The sequence below is a fragment of the Eretmochelys imbricata genome, chromosome 9, assembly GCF_965152235.1.
Source record: "Eretmochelys imbricata isolate rEreImb1 chromosome 9, rEreImb1.hap1, whole genome shotgun sequence".
Classification (NCBI taxonomy): Eukaryota; Metazoa; Chordata; order Testudines; family Cheloniidae; genus Eretmochelys; species Eretmochelys imbricata.
The window spans coordinates 77,028,744-77,043,407 of record NC_135580.1 but is presented as its reverse complement, the minus strand read 5'-3'; the positions used below and the strand labels follow the sequence as shown (position 1 = coordinate 77,043,407).

Below are 14,664 nucleotides of genomic sequence, written 5' to 3'. Positions count from 1 at the left end.
ACTGACTTACAGATTCTGAAGGATTTTTGTTTGGCTCAAATAGCCTCTCAAACATTGGCCTTTTAGCTATACTGGTTTCCTCCGTGCTTCCTAGTTCCTTTTTTATCCAGCAGTATACATAACTTCTGAGACTCCATTATTGTTTTTTCTGAATAGCATCCCAGCTACCTCTAAGGATTTTATTTCACTTTTAGCTTTAGGGTGTTTTTGACTAACCTCATTTTATTGAAAATTTATTTTCTAAAGATAATCTGTGGATTGTGGAAAGTGATGTCGTGTCAATATGAGATGTGTTACAGGCATGGTAGTGATCCAAAGTCTTTAGCATGTCAGATTTTTCTAGTGTGAAGATGGTCATGGAGTTTTAATAAAAGCTAAATTAAGGAAGGACAGTCTTCTTTTTGCTTCTGTTCCTATAAGGAATTTATAGGTAAGGTAAAGTAAAGTACACTTTTTCCTGGAGGCTTTGTAGGACCATAGAATCAGGCAGCATTTGCTCAACCACTATACAATTAACAATAATACATTCTAGTGGAGTTGATCACGGCTGACACACGTTTCCTATGAACTGACAGGGTTGTTTTAGATATTTGTTGCAGTCCATGGAGGGGCGTTAGTGACAGATCTGCTAAGTCATATGTCAGTGTGTGCTGATGCAGCTGGCTCAGAACCACTTTCACTTTCACAGACAATCCTGTACGTCTCTAGAGCACGCGGTGCCCAGGCCTCCAAGTGCACCAGCCATTAACGAGTTCACGCACATACCAAGACGGGTGAGCATTGTCCTCATTTTACAAATACCAAGATTGAGGCACAGCGTCGGCCAGGAGAATCAACACGTCTGTGGCACACCCCAGCCCGGGCACAGCTGGCCAGGGAACCCAGGCGTCCTGCCACGCTGGGAGTAAATCACGCTGTCTGCAGGGCTGATCCCGAGGCACCCCCGCCGGCAACACCTGGAGCCCAGGCTCAGCGCCTGCCGTTCGGCCTCTGCGCGGTGTAGGCCGCTCTTGGTGCCAGAGGCAGGAACATCAACAGGGGGGTGCCCCGAGCTCCCCGCCCAAGAGGAGACTCTCCCGGGTCTGCCCCAGGCCCCGCCGCCTCCGCGCAACACGCTTCTTTCGCCAACCAAGATGGCGTCCGGGCGCTGAACTTAAGGGTTGCCTCTACTAATATGGCGGCCGGGCGCTGCTGTGCCACTCCCGGCCCCGGAAGTAGTTGCGCGTGGGCACCGCATCCCTTCCCAAGATGGCGGCGGGGACAGCGGAGACGCCGCCGCGGCTCTCCGAACTGCTGGAGTCAGGCTGGCAGCTCCTCGACGAGGTGGAGGCCAGTACCGAGCCCTCCTCGGGGGCCCCGGCGCTCCAGGACAAGGTCCGGCGGGGGCTCGACCTCCTGCAGCAGGCAGCCCGCGGCGTAGCGCAGCTCGACCTGTTCAGGTGCGCGGCCGAGCTGCTCCTCCGGGGGGCGGAGGCTTCGGGCCGCGCCCCCTCCCCTGGGCGCCCGCCCCCGCCCCCCTTTCCCCGGGCTCTGCCGCCGCCCCCTCCCTCCCCTGGGCGGCCGGCCCCGCCCCCCTTTCCCCGGGCTCTGCCGCCCCCCCTCCCTCCCTTGGGCGGCCGGCCCCGCCCCCCTTTCCTCGGGCGCCCAGCCCCGGGCTCTGCGGGCCGGACCAAGTAATCGGGCCACCTCGGTCCGCGCACTCGGGGGACGAGCCTGCTGCACGTGGCTTGGGCTGGCCGGGCGGTCGGTCTCGGGGCCTGCTGTCGGCGCTGGAAGCGCAGGTGTAGACAGGCCGCGCGTATTTAAAACCCCTCTGGACCCTTCCCAGATCTTAAAATGTCCCAAGTAGGCAGCAGCTCCCTTACACCGGGGATCCGGCCGTGGTTAGGAACCTGAACTGGTGTCTTCAGCAGAGGGAAGGGTTTGTAAAATATCGCTAATATAGGCAAGATCATGGAGAGTTAACAGCAGAGCTTTGGTTAGGATCTGGGATTCCCAATGTTTGGATCACTGAATCCTGCTTCTCCTGTAAATACAGTTTCCAAGCAGCGGGTATGAATGAAAATCCCAGAAATAGTGTTTGTGGTAGGTGAAAAAGACCCCACCCTCCTGCCTGCCGCTGCCACCTCTGAGGCACAGTTTGGTGGTTACATTTTACAGAAGGTGAAGAAGCATTTCAAAGAGTGTCAGAACAGATAGGCTTTGTGCAGAATTGTAATACATCTATATTTGCTCAACTTCAAGTGCAATATTTTTAACAAATGGACAACATTCTTGATAGAGAAGCAAAAAGCTACATACTAGTTTTATACTATTTTAGTTTTCAGAGTCCCTCCCAGTGGAGAAACTACCATGTAATGTAGCCACACCTTGCAGATGAGGGGCATTGGCTTTCATTGCCCATCAGTTCTGCAGCTTGGTCTGTCAAAGGGATTGCTTTATAGTGGCATGAAGTGTTCCATCACCTAAGTTCTATTTCCTTGCTGGTCCTGTTAACAAGAGATCAAGTTAGAGAATTAAAACTGGCCCCTATTAATCAATGGGCCGGTCTACAGCTGTTTTAGGAGTGCATAACAATCCATAGAATATGGTGATGCAGAAAGACCCAAACCAATTGCTAAAGAGCATTGTATGTTGTGAGTATTATAGCTCTATCTGGGGCCTTGTCTAGGCTAAGATAAAAGCTATGGTGATATAAAATATTAGCTAACACATTTTAAAAACCCATCTTTTCTCCTAGTTTAGACAAGGCTTCAGAGCTTGCGCTTCAGAGCTTGCACTCCAGGAGCTGTCTTCCTCTGAGGAAATGTGTTCCATCCATCCCTTCCTTTTGGTCCTCCCCACCATTGCAGAAATGTGAAGATTACAGCTCTTCCTATTCATGCCATAGGCGTGAACCCAGTGGGGCAGAGGTACAGGAAGATCTTATTTCTCTTTCAGCCAAAATGAAGACCTGGAGGAGATTGCATCTGCTGACCTGAAGTATCTGCTGTTACCTGCTTTGTTGGGAGCCCTCACCCTGAAACAGGTCAATCTCAGCAAGCGGCTGGAGCATGTGCAGATTGCTCGTGCCCACTTCATGGACTTCCTGACGCTCTGCAAGAACTACCAGATTGGCAAGTTCCACCTTCCACCAACACCAGGGAGTCCTAATGAAAATGAGTCTACGGAAAGTCTTTCGGGGGCTGGCCCATCTGGCAGAGAGGCCAGTCTGCTGGCCATGGCATCTAATAGACAAGCAAAAATTGAAAGGTAGGTCTGTCTTTTTTTTCTGATTAAAGCAGTTGCAGATACAAAATAAGGGGTGGAAAAGTAGAATATTTCACAGTACAAAATGTACAGTATGATATTATAGAAATGAATATAAAATGATAAAGGGAATAGTTTGAATTGTAAATAAAGTGAAAAAACAGTTTTTCATCATCCATTTATTAAATACATGCGTTCTAGTTTTCAAGGTATTCACTATAGGTATCATTTAATACTATTAATTTCTCCCTGGGCAGGAGAGCCCTTGATTTAGTACAGCATTCATTAATAGGCATGTTGATTACAACTTCTATTCAGTAGTTGTAATCACTCGGGTAACTGAGACCCCATCTTGCACAGAGAGGGACTATTTGTGTAATATTTACCAGATTGGAGCCTAAAGTTGTAAATGAGAGGAAGAGAAATATTACCAGAGCCACTATTCCAGGGGTGGCCAAACTTACTGACCCGCTGAGCTGCATACGACAATCTTCAGAAGTTCAAGAGCTGGGGCACCCCTGCTAGAGCTTGGGTTTTTGGTCCTGCTTCTGCTGAAGCCCTGAGCCCCGGCAGGTGCACACTGTGGGGCTGAAGCCCCAAGACCGCCATTCCCGCTGGGCAGAAGCTCCTACCCCATGTCAAGGCAGAGATCCCAAGCTCTTCTCAGCCCACCCCCCGGTCTGGTAGGTGGAGAATGGTTGTTGGGGGCTTGGAAAAGAGCCACATGTCGCTCACGAGCCATGGTTTGGCCACCCCTCCTCTATTTCAACCTTAGAATGTTATTGTATTGTAGTAGCGCCCAAAGGCCCCTGTTGGGTGCTGTTGGGCACTGTACAAATACAAACACATGGTCCCAGCCCCAAAGTGTTCATATTCTAAGAGAAATGGATTTGGGATGGTAAAATAGTATCATTTCGCCGATCCAATGGTCTCCAAAGCCTTTTTACTGTGATAGGAAAAACACCATACACTTATCAAAGTCCTCAGTACTGCTACCTCTTCTTCAGCATAAGCTTTAGTACAACAATTTAAACAATACCTACTTTTCATGTTGTATAATGTATAATGTACAAATAAGGTCACATCTTGCTATGAGATCAAGGTAGCTGGCAACAGTATGCATATTGGGGAAAAATGGTGACATCTTCTCCGTAGATTCTGTTCAAGGGCAACCTGCAGTCTGTTCTCTGATTTGGGAAGTTGGGGATTTCCATTGGCTTGATGTCAGCAATGAGGAATCACGTTTACTTGGATAAAGACAAGAATAGTTCACACAAACTGGGAAAGATTTTCTTATGTGGATTCAGCAATACATCTCTGGCCTGCGTGTTCCTACCACCTCTTCCCCCTCGCCCTCCATCACCCCAAGTGCATGGAGGCCCTCAACAGTAACTGGTAGGAATGTGGTAGAATTCTAGTGTCTTGGGAGTAGTAATAAAACATGTGGTGTCCTTGGAGTAACTTATTTGAAGAGGACTGCCCTACTTCAAAGTATTAAGGTAGGCTAGGATGGGGTCACTTCCCCTGTAATGCTCCAGGAGGGAAGCTGGCGGTCTGGTCCTTCTGTTGCTTAGCATTATGCTTCTCCAGCCCCTCAGTATTGAATTTTGTAAGAGATTCTCCTGAATGATCTGCCCTTCCAACCCCCTTAGTTTCCCTCTCCTTCGTTCTTAATGTTTTATTCTGATGACCCCAGAAAGGATTCCCTAGCTGAGTTTGTTAATCACTGAAACTGGGCATAAGGGGCTAGCCTGAGAAGCATATCTGATTTAAATAATAATCCCATAAAGTAATAAAACAGCTCCCTGTTTTCTAGTTCACGTGTCCTTTTGCACTTTGAACTCAAGGATTCAGACTTTGAAGCCCAGATCTCTGTCTAGCTAGGAATTACTGCATCCTATAGGATCCCCTCTGACATCTTTATTTCTTAAGAAGGGTCTGATTAGCTCTCATGTTGGTGGTCTCAGCAGGGGCACTAAAGATTTTAGGTCATGAGGTTCAAGTGCCCCTTTCCTTCAGGTGATCCCTCCATTAGGAGTATTGGTTGTGTTGTGTGGGGGAAACTCATTGCCTCTGCCAGTGCACTATCTATTCTATGCATAGGTCGCTTTAGCCCAGCTTCTACCATAATAAAATTTACTTGAGGAAAAACCAAATGACCCTTACTGGAATATTTTATGCACTGTGGGTGGTTTTTTCTATTTGTTTTTTCCACCAGGTACCAATGGTGGCAATTGTCGCAGAAGCTCCTGGGTGTTATGTACTCCCTTATTTGCAGTTATTCACACATCCTGTCAGCCTGACTTTTCTCTTTAAAGAGCTAATTTCCTGAAGATGGCACCAGAACCACTTTAAAATTGTATCTCTGGTTTCTGTTAATGGCCAGCAGGCTTCTTGGGATCTCAGCCAGCCTCTTGTTTGAAACATATCTTATTCAACAGCAAAGTGGAGATACCTGCAGCCAAATCTGTTCTTACCCACACTGCAGTAATTAGCCATCAAAAACTCCCCTTTGGTATATTTTTTTCAGTTCCCAAAATTGTATAAGACACCTCACCAAGACAGGTGAAGATCCCATGCTTGCTTCAAAGAGCTTATAATCTAAACTTGAGCTGATGCATCAAAGAAGGATCAAAACCCAGACAAAGTGAAGGGGAGGGGAAAGGGAGACTGTAGCAGATTTCCCTCTTCTATTGAGCTATATGCATGTGACTGTTTATATATTCTCAGTACCTTACAAGGGAAAGGGAAGGCCTTTAGTCAAGAAGATAAATTCACCTACTGGATGCTGATTAGCCTAGGAAGAATGTCCTTGTACTCCATGTCAGGGTTCTCCAACTGTAGTTTGTGGGGCTCTTTGCCGCTGGTCGTAAGGTGCTGACTTGTATTGAAATATATTACTTTTTTCCCTGTAAGCCGCTGCTGTAGTTCTGTTGGGATGTATTCTAATTCTGAACTTCAGAGGTACTTGTTCCAAAAGGTAATTTCTCTAATAAAATGTGACAGGTTTCAGAGTAACAGCCGTGTTAGTCTGTATTCGCAAAAAGAAAAGGAGTACTTGTGGCACCTTAGAGACTAACCAATTTATTTGAGCATGAGCTTTCGTGAGCTACAGCTCACTTCATCAGATGCATGTGATCCATCCTAAGACAACCTCCTGAACACTCTTTGCTCTACAGTCAGCTGTGTCAGAGTACCATCTGTTAAAAAGTTGTTTGAAAGAGGTTCTTTAAATGGTCCTATCTCTCCCTCCCTGAGGCAGATATAAGCAGAAGAAGGAGGTGGAGAATAGGTTGGCCTCAATGAAAGCTTTTGTGGAGAGTGGCCAGGTGGAGGAGGAACAGATACGGGAATTCTACCTGTTGCAAATCCAGAAGTGGATCACTACAAGCCTGGAGGAAATCGAGAGCATTGACCAGGAAATAGTGATTTTGAGAGGAAGGAATGCACTAAAACAGGTATGAGATTTGGGATATGTCGTGGGGTATGGGGCTTGTAGGTTTTGTGTACAATGGCAGTTGATGATGGACATTGGTGAGACTGAAACAAAACAAAAGATTATCAGATTGTTTCAGTGGCAGAGCTTAGGGTACTTTCATAAGTGAAGTCATGGGTTAAAATCCTACATAGATCACAAGTGGAATGAATGGAGGGGCCTCTGTTTAATGCCTCATGAATATTTGTCTGTATTAACAAACCAGGACCAAATCTGGCATGACCTTTTCTAGTTGTGGGCAGTCAAGGCTTGAAATAGCAGTGTGTTGCACATCAGACTTGCAGTACACTAAGGACTGCTAGGGCAAACCTGCCCCAGCAATTTCCCTACACTATGCCAGATTGTCAGACACTCACTCTTAAAATAATCTGCAACAGTTAAAATAATAATCCAGTGAGCTTTTAAGCATGCAGTCTTGGCTTTCAGAATGTCCAGGTGCTGTCTGAAAGGAGTGACCCTGTTGAACAGTAAAAGCCCCTTCAGCAACATGTGACTGCTGTAGCATCGTTCTGTATGATGCTTTCAAGAGTTCAGGCTTTGTGCTGTTCACTTAAAATGTCTGCTGGTTAGAATTAGAAACACATTAAATGGGTACTGCATAAAATATTCCAGATTTATTTGAGACATAGACTTGTTTTGTGCACTTCAGTGACCTGTCCCTGTAGCACTGTCAGCTGGGGTGACAGCGCTCTGCTCATCTGCAGTGCTCTGAGGTGATAGAATTATTGCTCATGACAGGATTTACTGAGTGGCAGATGTGCCGTGTTTGGTCCCTGGGAGAAATAACGGTTCTCGTTTCTTCCTACAGGTTAGTCTAGCTCAACTGCAGCTGCCTCATGTTTTATCAGCTTCTTGCTTTCATCCAGGACTGGAGTGCCTGAGGCACAGGGGAGTGCCGTCACATGCTGACGCTCACATAAGAAATTTATGGCGTCGCATGGGTTAAGGCTGGAACTTGTCAGACTCATGGTATGTCTACACTGCAGCTGGTGTGTGATCCCCAGCGCCGGTGGATAAGTCCGCCGAGCAGATAGGTCTCTTGATCTGCTCGAGCAAGTATGCTAAAAACAGCAGTTTGGTCATTGCAGAATGGATGGTGGCTCAGGCTAGCCATCTGAACTTCGACCTGGGGGTCAGGTGGGCTTGGACTCGGGCAGAAAGCCCAAGCCGCTGCCTGTGCCACAACATCCACACTGCTGTTTTTAGCACGCTAGCTCAAACAGAGCTAGCACAAGTCTGTGTCTCCACGCTGGGAATCAGACCTCCCAGCTGCAGTGTAGACCTACCCTCCATACGTTTCTCTGACTGCAGAGGTGGGACTCTTCTCATGCTCTGCACTAGAGGACATGAAGGGGGATGCAGGGGAGGTTATTCTGAAGGTAAATCTGTTTGCCTTTGTTTCCCATCTCAAGGCTTCAGCACCTCCTCAGACTGCTCAGCGTCCCAGGACTGCAATGAAACCTTTCGTTCTCACCCGGGACGCCATGCAGGCTAAGTATGTTGCACCATAATAATGTTAGATGCAATCTCTGTCATATGGCTCCGTTTTCCTGGAAGTAGTGAGCATAGTGCTGCTTGGAATGTGTTTACAAAAGGCTAAGCTGGGCTCAGGGCATTCTTTCATGTCCAAAGGAAGTACTTCTTCAAGACCTGCACCACATCAGGATGGCTTTTATTGTATGTGGTGGGTCTGGAGCCTGTAAGATACCTCCTCCCGCTTTTCCTTTTCTTAATTCTCCTCTACCAGCATGCTCCAATATGCTGTCGTATGCCCCCTTCTCCTGGTGAGGAGGAAGAGAAGATCATCTTAGCAGCATCTCTCTGTGGAGTACACTGATCCAAGAGTACCACCATATCTGTGGTCTGTTTTCTTTATATTTGGTTAACTGGGGAGAGTTCCCACCTGGCAAGGCTTCCTTTGCCCCTCTCTGAGCCCTCAATATGTCATACCTGCATCAATGTTACTACTCGAGCAGAGGGTCTCTTAGCACTTCCTTTCCCAATCTAGGGCTTGAAACAGAGCCAAGAAAGGAAAGAAGGAAGGCAGTCTGAGTTGGCCCACAGTGCTGCTCTTTGCTTCACCTTTGTTACAGTCCCTTCTCGTCCTGTATTTAAAGAAAATTTTACTCCTGCAAACCTTGAGATCTTGGATCTGTCCCTAGGAGTGAGGTGCATGTTTGTGCTCAAAGGATCTGGGTAATTCTGGTGTAGTTTGTCAGTGTCAGTCTCTAATGTGAAGTGTCAATGTGTTAGAAACAGTGAAAGCTGTGACTTCAGAAGCAGTCTCCCAGTAGACTGATGGACAGACTCAGGAAAAGACTGTCATATAGTCAAAATAAACAAACTTGGTAGTGAAGCATAAGATGTTATCTACTAGAGAGGTCTGCTGTGTTTTTTGAGAAACACACATAACTCCTTAATTCTAGCTGTTAACAGGAAGTGCACTGAATGGGTTCAGGGTTTTATATTTGTATACATACCAGTTAATTGTATTGGAAGGAGTATGGTTGCCAAGTCTTTTGTCACCATCCTGTGCCTAGGCTTTTGTTGGGATCTTAGAATGTGTTTACTTAGCTAAGTAAAGGACTGTGAATTCTGAGCTTGGTTCCTAGTTGCTTCGTGTTCTACAGCAAGCATGTAGGGGTGTTCTCCATCCATACCCTTTGGGGTGAATTGATGCTACTTCAAGGGTCCTAAGAGCTGAGCAGGTCTCTCTCTTTTAGACTTCTGGGATGATCTCCGTGGATGTCAGGTTACTGGAGAACAAATTGCTGTAGGCTTGAACTCTATATAAATACATTAGTTCCAGTACAAACCATGTTTATGTCCCGCACAGCATTACAAGATAAATGTAACGTGTCCCAAAGTAGGTATGTGTATCATAACACACATTAGAAGTTCCTAGCCATTAGTGACTTGAACTGCAACTGCTGAGAGCCCCAAGTCCCCAGAGGAGGTGTTGATTGCAACTACTTGTGCAGAATAACATCATCTATCCAGAGTTCACAGATGTGTGTATATGGATTAAGCCATAGTGGCAGACTCCAGGCTAGAAGTAGCTCTCCCTTAGAAGATGGCAAAGTGCAGTATGCGACCAGTTTGCCTTTTCCCTATCCTTTTTGATAAAGGACCCCACAAGGCCACACTGCATGTTGTGGGACAGAGCAAGACCGGAAATGGAGGAAGAGACATTTCTAGCCTTATAGCAATAGTACTGTAATGCCCAATTTGAGGGGGACAATTAAAAAAGGAGAAAAATGTTTCCAGAGGTTGGGGTTTGCCCCTTTGCTTTTCCTGGTGATCTTAAATTGTTTTGATGGGGCAGTGACACAATACAGCAGGCGATCTAGGAGACGGAAGGGTATGCGTGTAAAGTTACTAAATGGGAAGATTGTAGGAAGGGGAAATCAATGAAAGCACCCAAATCTGTGTTCTGCACTGACTGATAGAGTAAATAAAATGGATTGTTGCCAGATCTTCCTTATGGCCATTAGATACAAAAATGAATAAGCCAAATAAATGGAACTGAGCTAAAAGGAGCAGGAGACTGCATTGGTTACACCCTGACTTTGACCGATGAGCCTAATAAGGAGCAGAAGCAATAAGGATTCAGTAGTCCTGGGATATTGTCAGACCAAGAGCCTGAAGAAAGTAAGAGCAGGCTGGAGGGGAACAGAGAGTATATTGTAGAAACAGAAACATCTTCAGCGGACTGGATGAGAGTCTAAAATATTCTCTGGGGAGCAGTTTAAAGCAAGGCTGTGAGTTCACACTCTCAGAAGATGGTAGGGCAAGCAGCCATGGCCAGAAGCTATGGAATCAAAGCTAAATCAGAGTAATTTGTTAGTGGAACAGACTCATTGAGAAGGTGGCTGAGGCACTGTACTTGCAGAATCAAGATCAGGGACGATGAGATGCTGGTGGGAAGGATTCATAAAGTTCTGAGTGATGACCGAAGTGGCCTTGTCTGGCCCTTCTGTCTCTTTCTGTGGGACTCCAGAACACAGTTCCTTGGTGGGACTTAACGTTCATTTACAAGAAAACTGAAAGGAGTTTGCTCTGAGGAGGGATAGAAGAATCTCTAATATTCACAAAGGATCCAGAATAAAGACCCTGAATGCAAGGATCAGACTATAAACTCTGGCTGTCAAGTCTGTGGAGAAACTGGAATGATTTGTGCTGGTTTAACTAGACAACGCAGAGATCTTTGACTAGAAAAGGAGTGTGTGCAGGGATGAAATTTTAAGGCATTCTGTTCTGAAGTCCTTAACTATCTTCTGAGGATGTCATTCTGGGGCCAGTCTTATTAGTTCGATATGTGCATGGACCTAAGCTCATCTTATCATTTTTATAATAATTTCATGTTTCAAGTGCTCCTCATACAGGAAGATCTCACACAGTGTTGCAAATTTATTAGCTACCGCCCCTGAAATGCAGTCACTTTGTGGGGAGAGCATCAGCCAGGCAGATGATATTCTGTGCACTGCAGCATCATAAGGGAAGAGATTTTTGTTCAATGATACTAGGGGCCGGTTTTGTTCAACATCTGTATCAATGATCTGGATGTTAACTATCTATTTCTTCCTACAGGGTGTTAGGAGCCGGCTATCCTAGCCTGGCGACGATGACAGTAAATGATTGGTATGAACAGCGCTGTAAACAGGACCTCTTTCCCGATAAAGGCATACCACAGACAACAGCAGGTATGGAGCAGTAAGGAAAATGTAAATGTGGGTGCTAATGATCCTAGGAATCACAAACCAGTATGCATTATTGCAGTGCCAGGAAAATTGGTTGAAACAATAATTCTACACTATTATAAAATAACCAGATAAACATAATCATAGAATAATAGGGTTGGAAGAGACCTCAGGAGGTCATCTAGTCCAATCCCCTGCTCAAAGCAGGACCAACACCAACTAAATCAGCCCAGCCAAGGCTTTGTCAAGCTGGGCCTTAAAAACCTCTAAGGATGGAGATTCCACCACCTCCCTAGGTAACCTAGTCCAGTGCTTCACCACCCTCCTAGTGAAATAGTGTTTCCTAATATCCAACCTAGACCTCCCCCACTGCAACTTGAGACCATTGCTTCTTGTTCTGTCATCTGCCACCACTGAGAACAGCCTAGCTCCATTGCCTTTAGAACCCCCCCTTCAGGTAGTTGAAGGCTGCTATCAAATCCCCCCTCACTCTTCTGTTCTGCAGACTAAATAACCTCAGTTCCCTCGGCCTCTCCTCGTAAGTCGTGTGCCCCAGCCCCCTAATCATTTTCGTTGCCCTCTGCTGGACTCTCTCCAATTTGTCTACATCCCTTTTGTAGTGGGGGGACCAAAACTGGACACAATACTCCAGATGTGGCCTCACCAGTGCCAAATAGAGGGGAATAATAACTTCCTTCGATCTGCTGGCAATGCTCCTGCTAATACAGCCAAATATGCCGTTGTCCTTCTTGGCAACGAGGGCACACTGCTGACTCATATCCAGCTTCTCGTCCACTGTAATCCCCAGGTCCTTTTCTGCAGAACTGCTGCTTAGCCAGTCGGTCCCCAGCCTGTAGCAGTGTATGGGATTCTTCCTTCCTAAATGCAGGACTCTGCACTTGTCCTTGTTCAACCTCATCAGTTTTCTTTTGGCCCAATCCTCCAATTTGTCTAGGTCACTCTGGACCCTATCCCTACTCTCCAGCATATCTACCTCTCCCCCCCATCTTAGTGTCATCTGTGAACTTGCTGAGGGTGCAATTAATCCCATCATCCAGATCATTGATACAGATATTGAACAAAACCGGCCCCAGGATCGATCGCTGTGGGGTTCAGAGGAACCTAACAAACCTAGCTGAATGAGCAACACGATGGCAGATGAGTGTTGGAAAACGTAAGCTAGTGTGCCTCAGAAGGAATCATTTGAACTCATCATCATGCATAGAACTGGGTTCTTAATTAACTGTAACCACTCAAGAAAGGTATTTGAGTGTCACTGCAGACCTCACAATGAAAACACCTGTTCAATATGCAGCAGCAGTCCAAAAAGCAAACAGTGATAGAATGTATAGAGTGGGATGGAGAATAATACTGAAAACATATTGCCGTAATATAAATCAAGGCACACCTTCTCTTAAATCAAAACTGAACACTCTTATTCTATCTTTTTTGAGATGGGCTGTCCAGAAATCAAAGGGTCTGTATATGGGCAACGAAAGTGATGAAAAGTTTTGGAGAGACCTCTATTTGAAAAGGTACACAGTGCAGTTTAGAGAAGAGATAAATAAAAGAGGCTATGACGGTTACTTAAAAACAAAACCCAAAATACAAAGAAAGTAAAAGGTAAATGGGAAGACCCATTCTCGTAATACAAAAACAGGGAACACTTAATGAAAGTGAAAGATCGTCCCAGCGCCAAAGAAATTATCTGTAAATTGGTGAAATGACTAGCATCATAAGGCCCTGGACTGTAGGCACTACTGCAAATAAATTAAAGTAATATACTAAACTGGCAAGGAAATACTTTTTTTGTGTTTGTTTTTTAACATAATTAACCACTGGAACTCCCTGCCACATCATCTCTTAAGTAAGAGCCTCACAGGATTAAAACAAGGATTAGACACTTAAATGAATGAGTATATCCACAGTTATATTTGAGTAGAAGAACAGAAAGGATATAAGCCTTTGTGCTTCAGGGCATAAGTCAGCTATTAACTGAGGGGGGTTAGAAAGAAACTTTCCCTATGGTATGTTGTTTCATAATTGACCACTGCGGACTTTCTTGCACCTTTCTCTGAAACAGACAGGCTACCAATCTAGATGAACCATTAGGATGATCCCATATGGCAAGTCCTTTGTTCTTAAAGATCATATTCCAGGAGACATCACTACAGAGAACTCCTTTGTTTCCATCTCCCTGTGTGGTAGCTTACTCTTTTTCTTGACCATCAGCAGATCTTGATGAAGAGGAGCTGCAGAAAGAGCAGCAGGAGAAGAAGGTGGAAGAGGATGATGAGGAAACTCTACGGAAAGCTCGAGGCTGGGAGGACTGGAAAGACACACACCCAAGGGGATATGGCAACCGAAAGAACATGGGCTGACTGTCAAAGGGATGAGTAGGGCAGGAGAGTCTCAAATGAATGCACTCCATGATATAGCAGGAATATATAGCTGTACCTATGCAGGGAGGTCCTTGGTTTCTGCTGGATGTCACCTATGGAAGGGGAGTGAACAGGACAGTTTGTCTCGATTTACATTAAATATCAGAATGCGCGCTTGTCATGGAGTGATGGTGATGTGGCAAAGCTTCATCAAGTGGGGGGCCTTTACTTGAGGGATCAGAACAAAACTTCCCTGATCCTCTTAATTAGAGGGAGGAGTTGTTAAGCAAAAGTCTATTAATTTGAAAGTGGCTCTTTGTATTGGTGATGGCTGTATTTATTTTTCTCTATTTTTAAAAGAATAAATTTTCTTGTGCTGCTTAATCCTTCACATAAAGTCTCTTGCTCTGGTCCCATCCTCTGCCCGTGTTTCTTTATCATGCTGGTGTGCCCTTCCAGGGCCCTGGACAGTGGCAGACAGGTGGACAGTATGGGAAGTGAGAGTTTAGACAACAGTTTGTAGGGGCAAGTGATCAGTTGAGGCTCTGAAGCAGGAGTTCGCAAACATATGATTCATCTTTTGTGAAGGGCTGTAGTTACAAAGAGGGCCTCCTGCGCAGCCAGCAGATGATGGCGCTGCTTCCAGTGTCCAACATCTTTATTCTTCCCCAGGTGGCTAACAGAAATGCTGTCTTTCTGTGTAATACAGGCAAGATGTCTCAAGGACACTGGCTTTAAATGATGGTAATAGACTCAATACAACTGCCACAGTAGGGATTTCAGCCTCCAGCACTGCCGCAGTCTCCATTTAAATTTAAAATGGAGACTTTGTGTGGCT

At 45.7% G+C, this 14,664-nt stretch overlaps 1 protein-coding gene across 2 annotated transcripts; it reads left to right on the top strand.

Annotated features, from left to right (window-relative positions):
• Positions 1–1,234: 1,234 nt before the first annotated feature.
• IGBP1 (immunoglobulin binding protein 1) lies at positions 1,235–14,210 on the top strand. 2 transcript variants are annotated; one of them, XM_077826451.1, is made up of 6 exons: positions 1,235–1,439; positions 2,941–3,252; positions 6,512–6,707; positions 8,158–8,240; positions 11,336–11,448; positions 13,681–14,210. In XM_077826451.1, the coding sequence occupies exons 1-6, from the start codon at positions 1,249–1,251 to the stop codon at positions 13,824–13,826; spliced, it is 1,041 nt and encodes a 346-aa protein (XP_077682577.1). In that variant the 5' UTR covers positions 1,235–1,248; the 3' UTR covers positions 13,827–14,210. The 2 variants fall into 2 exon arrangements, with proteins under 2 accessions (XP_077682577.1, XP_077682575.1); XM_077826449.1 differs by having other exon boundaries at positions 13,678–14,210.
• The last annotated feature ends 454 nt before the right edge of the window (positions 14,211–14,664 follow it).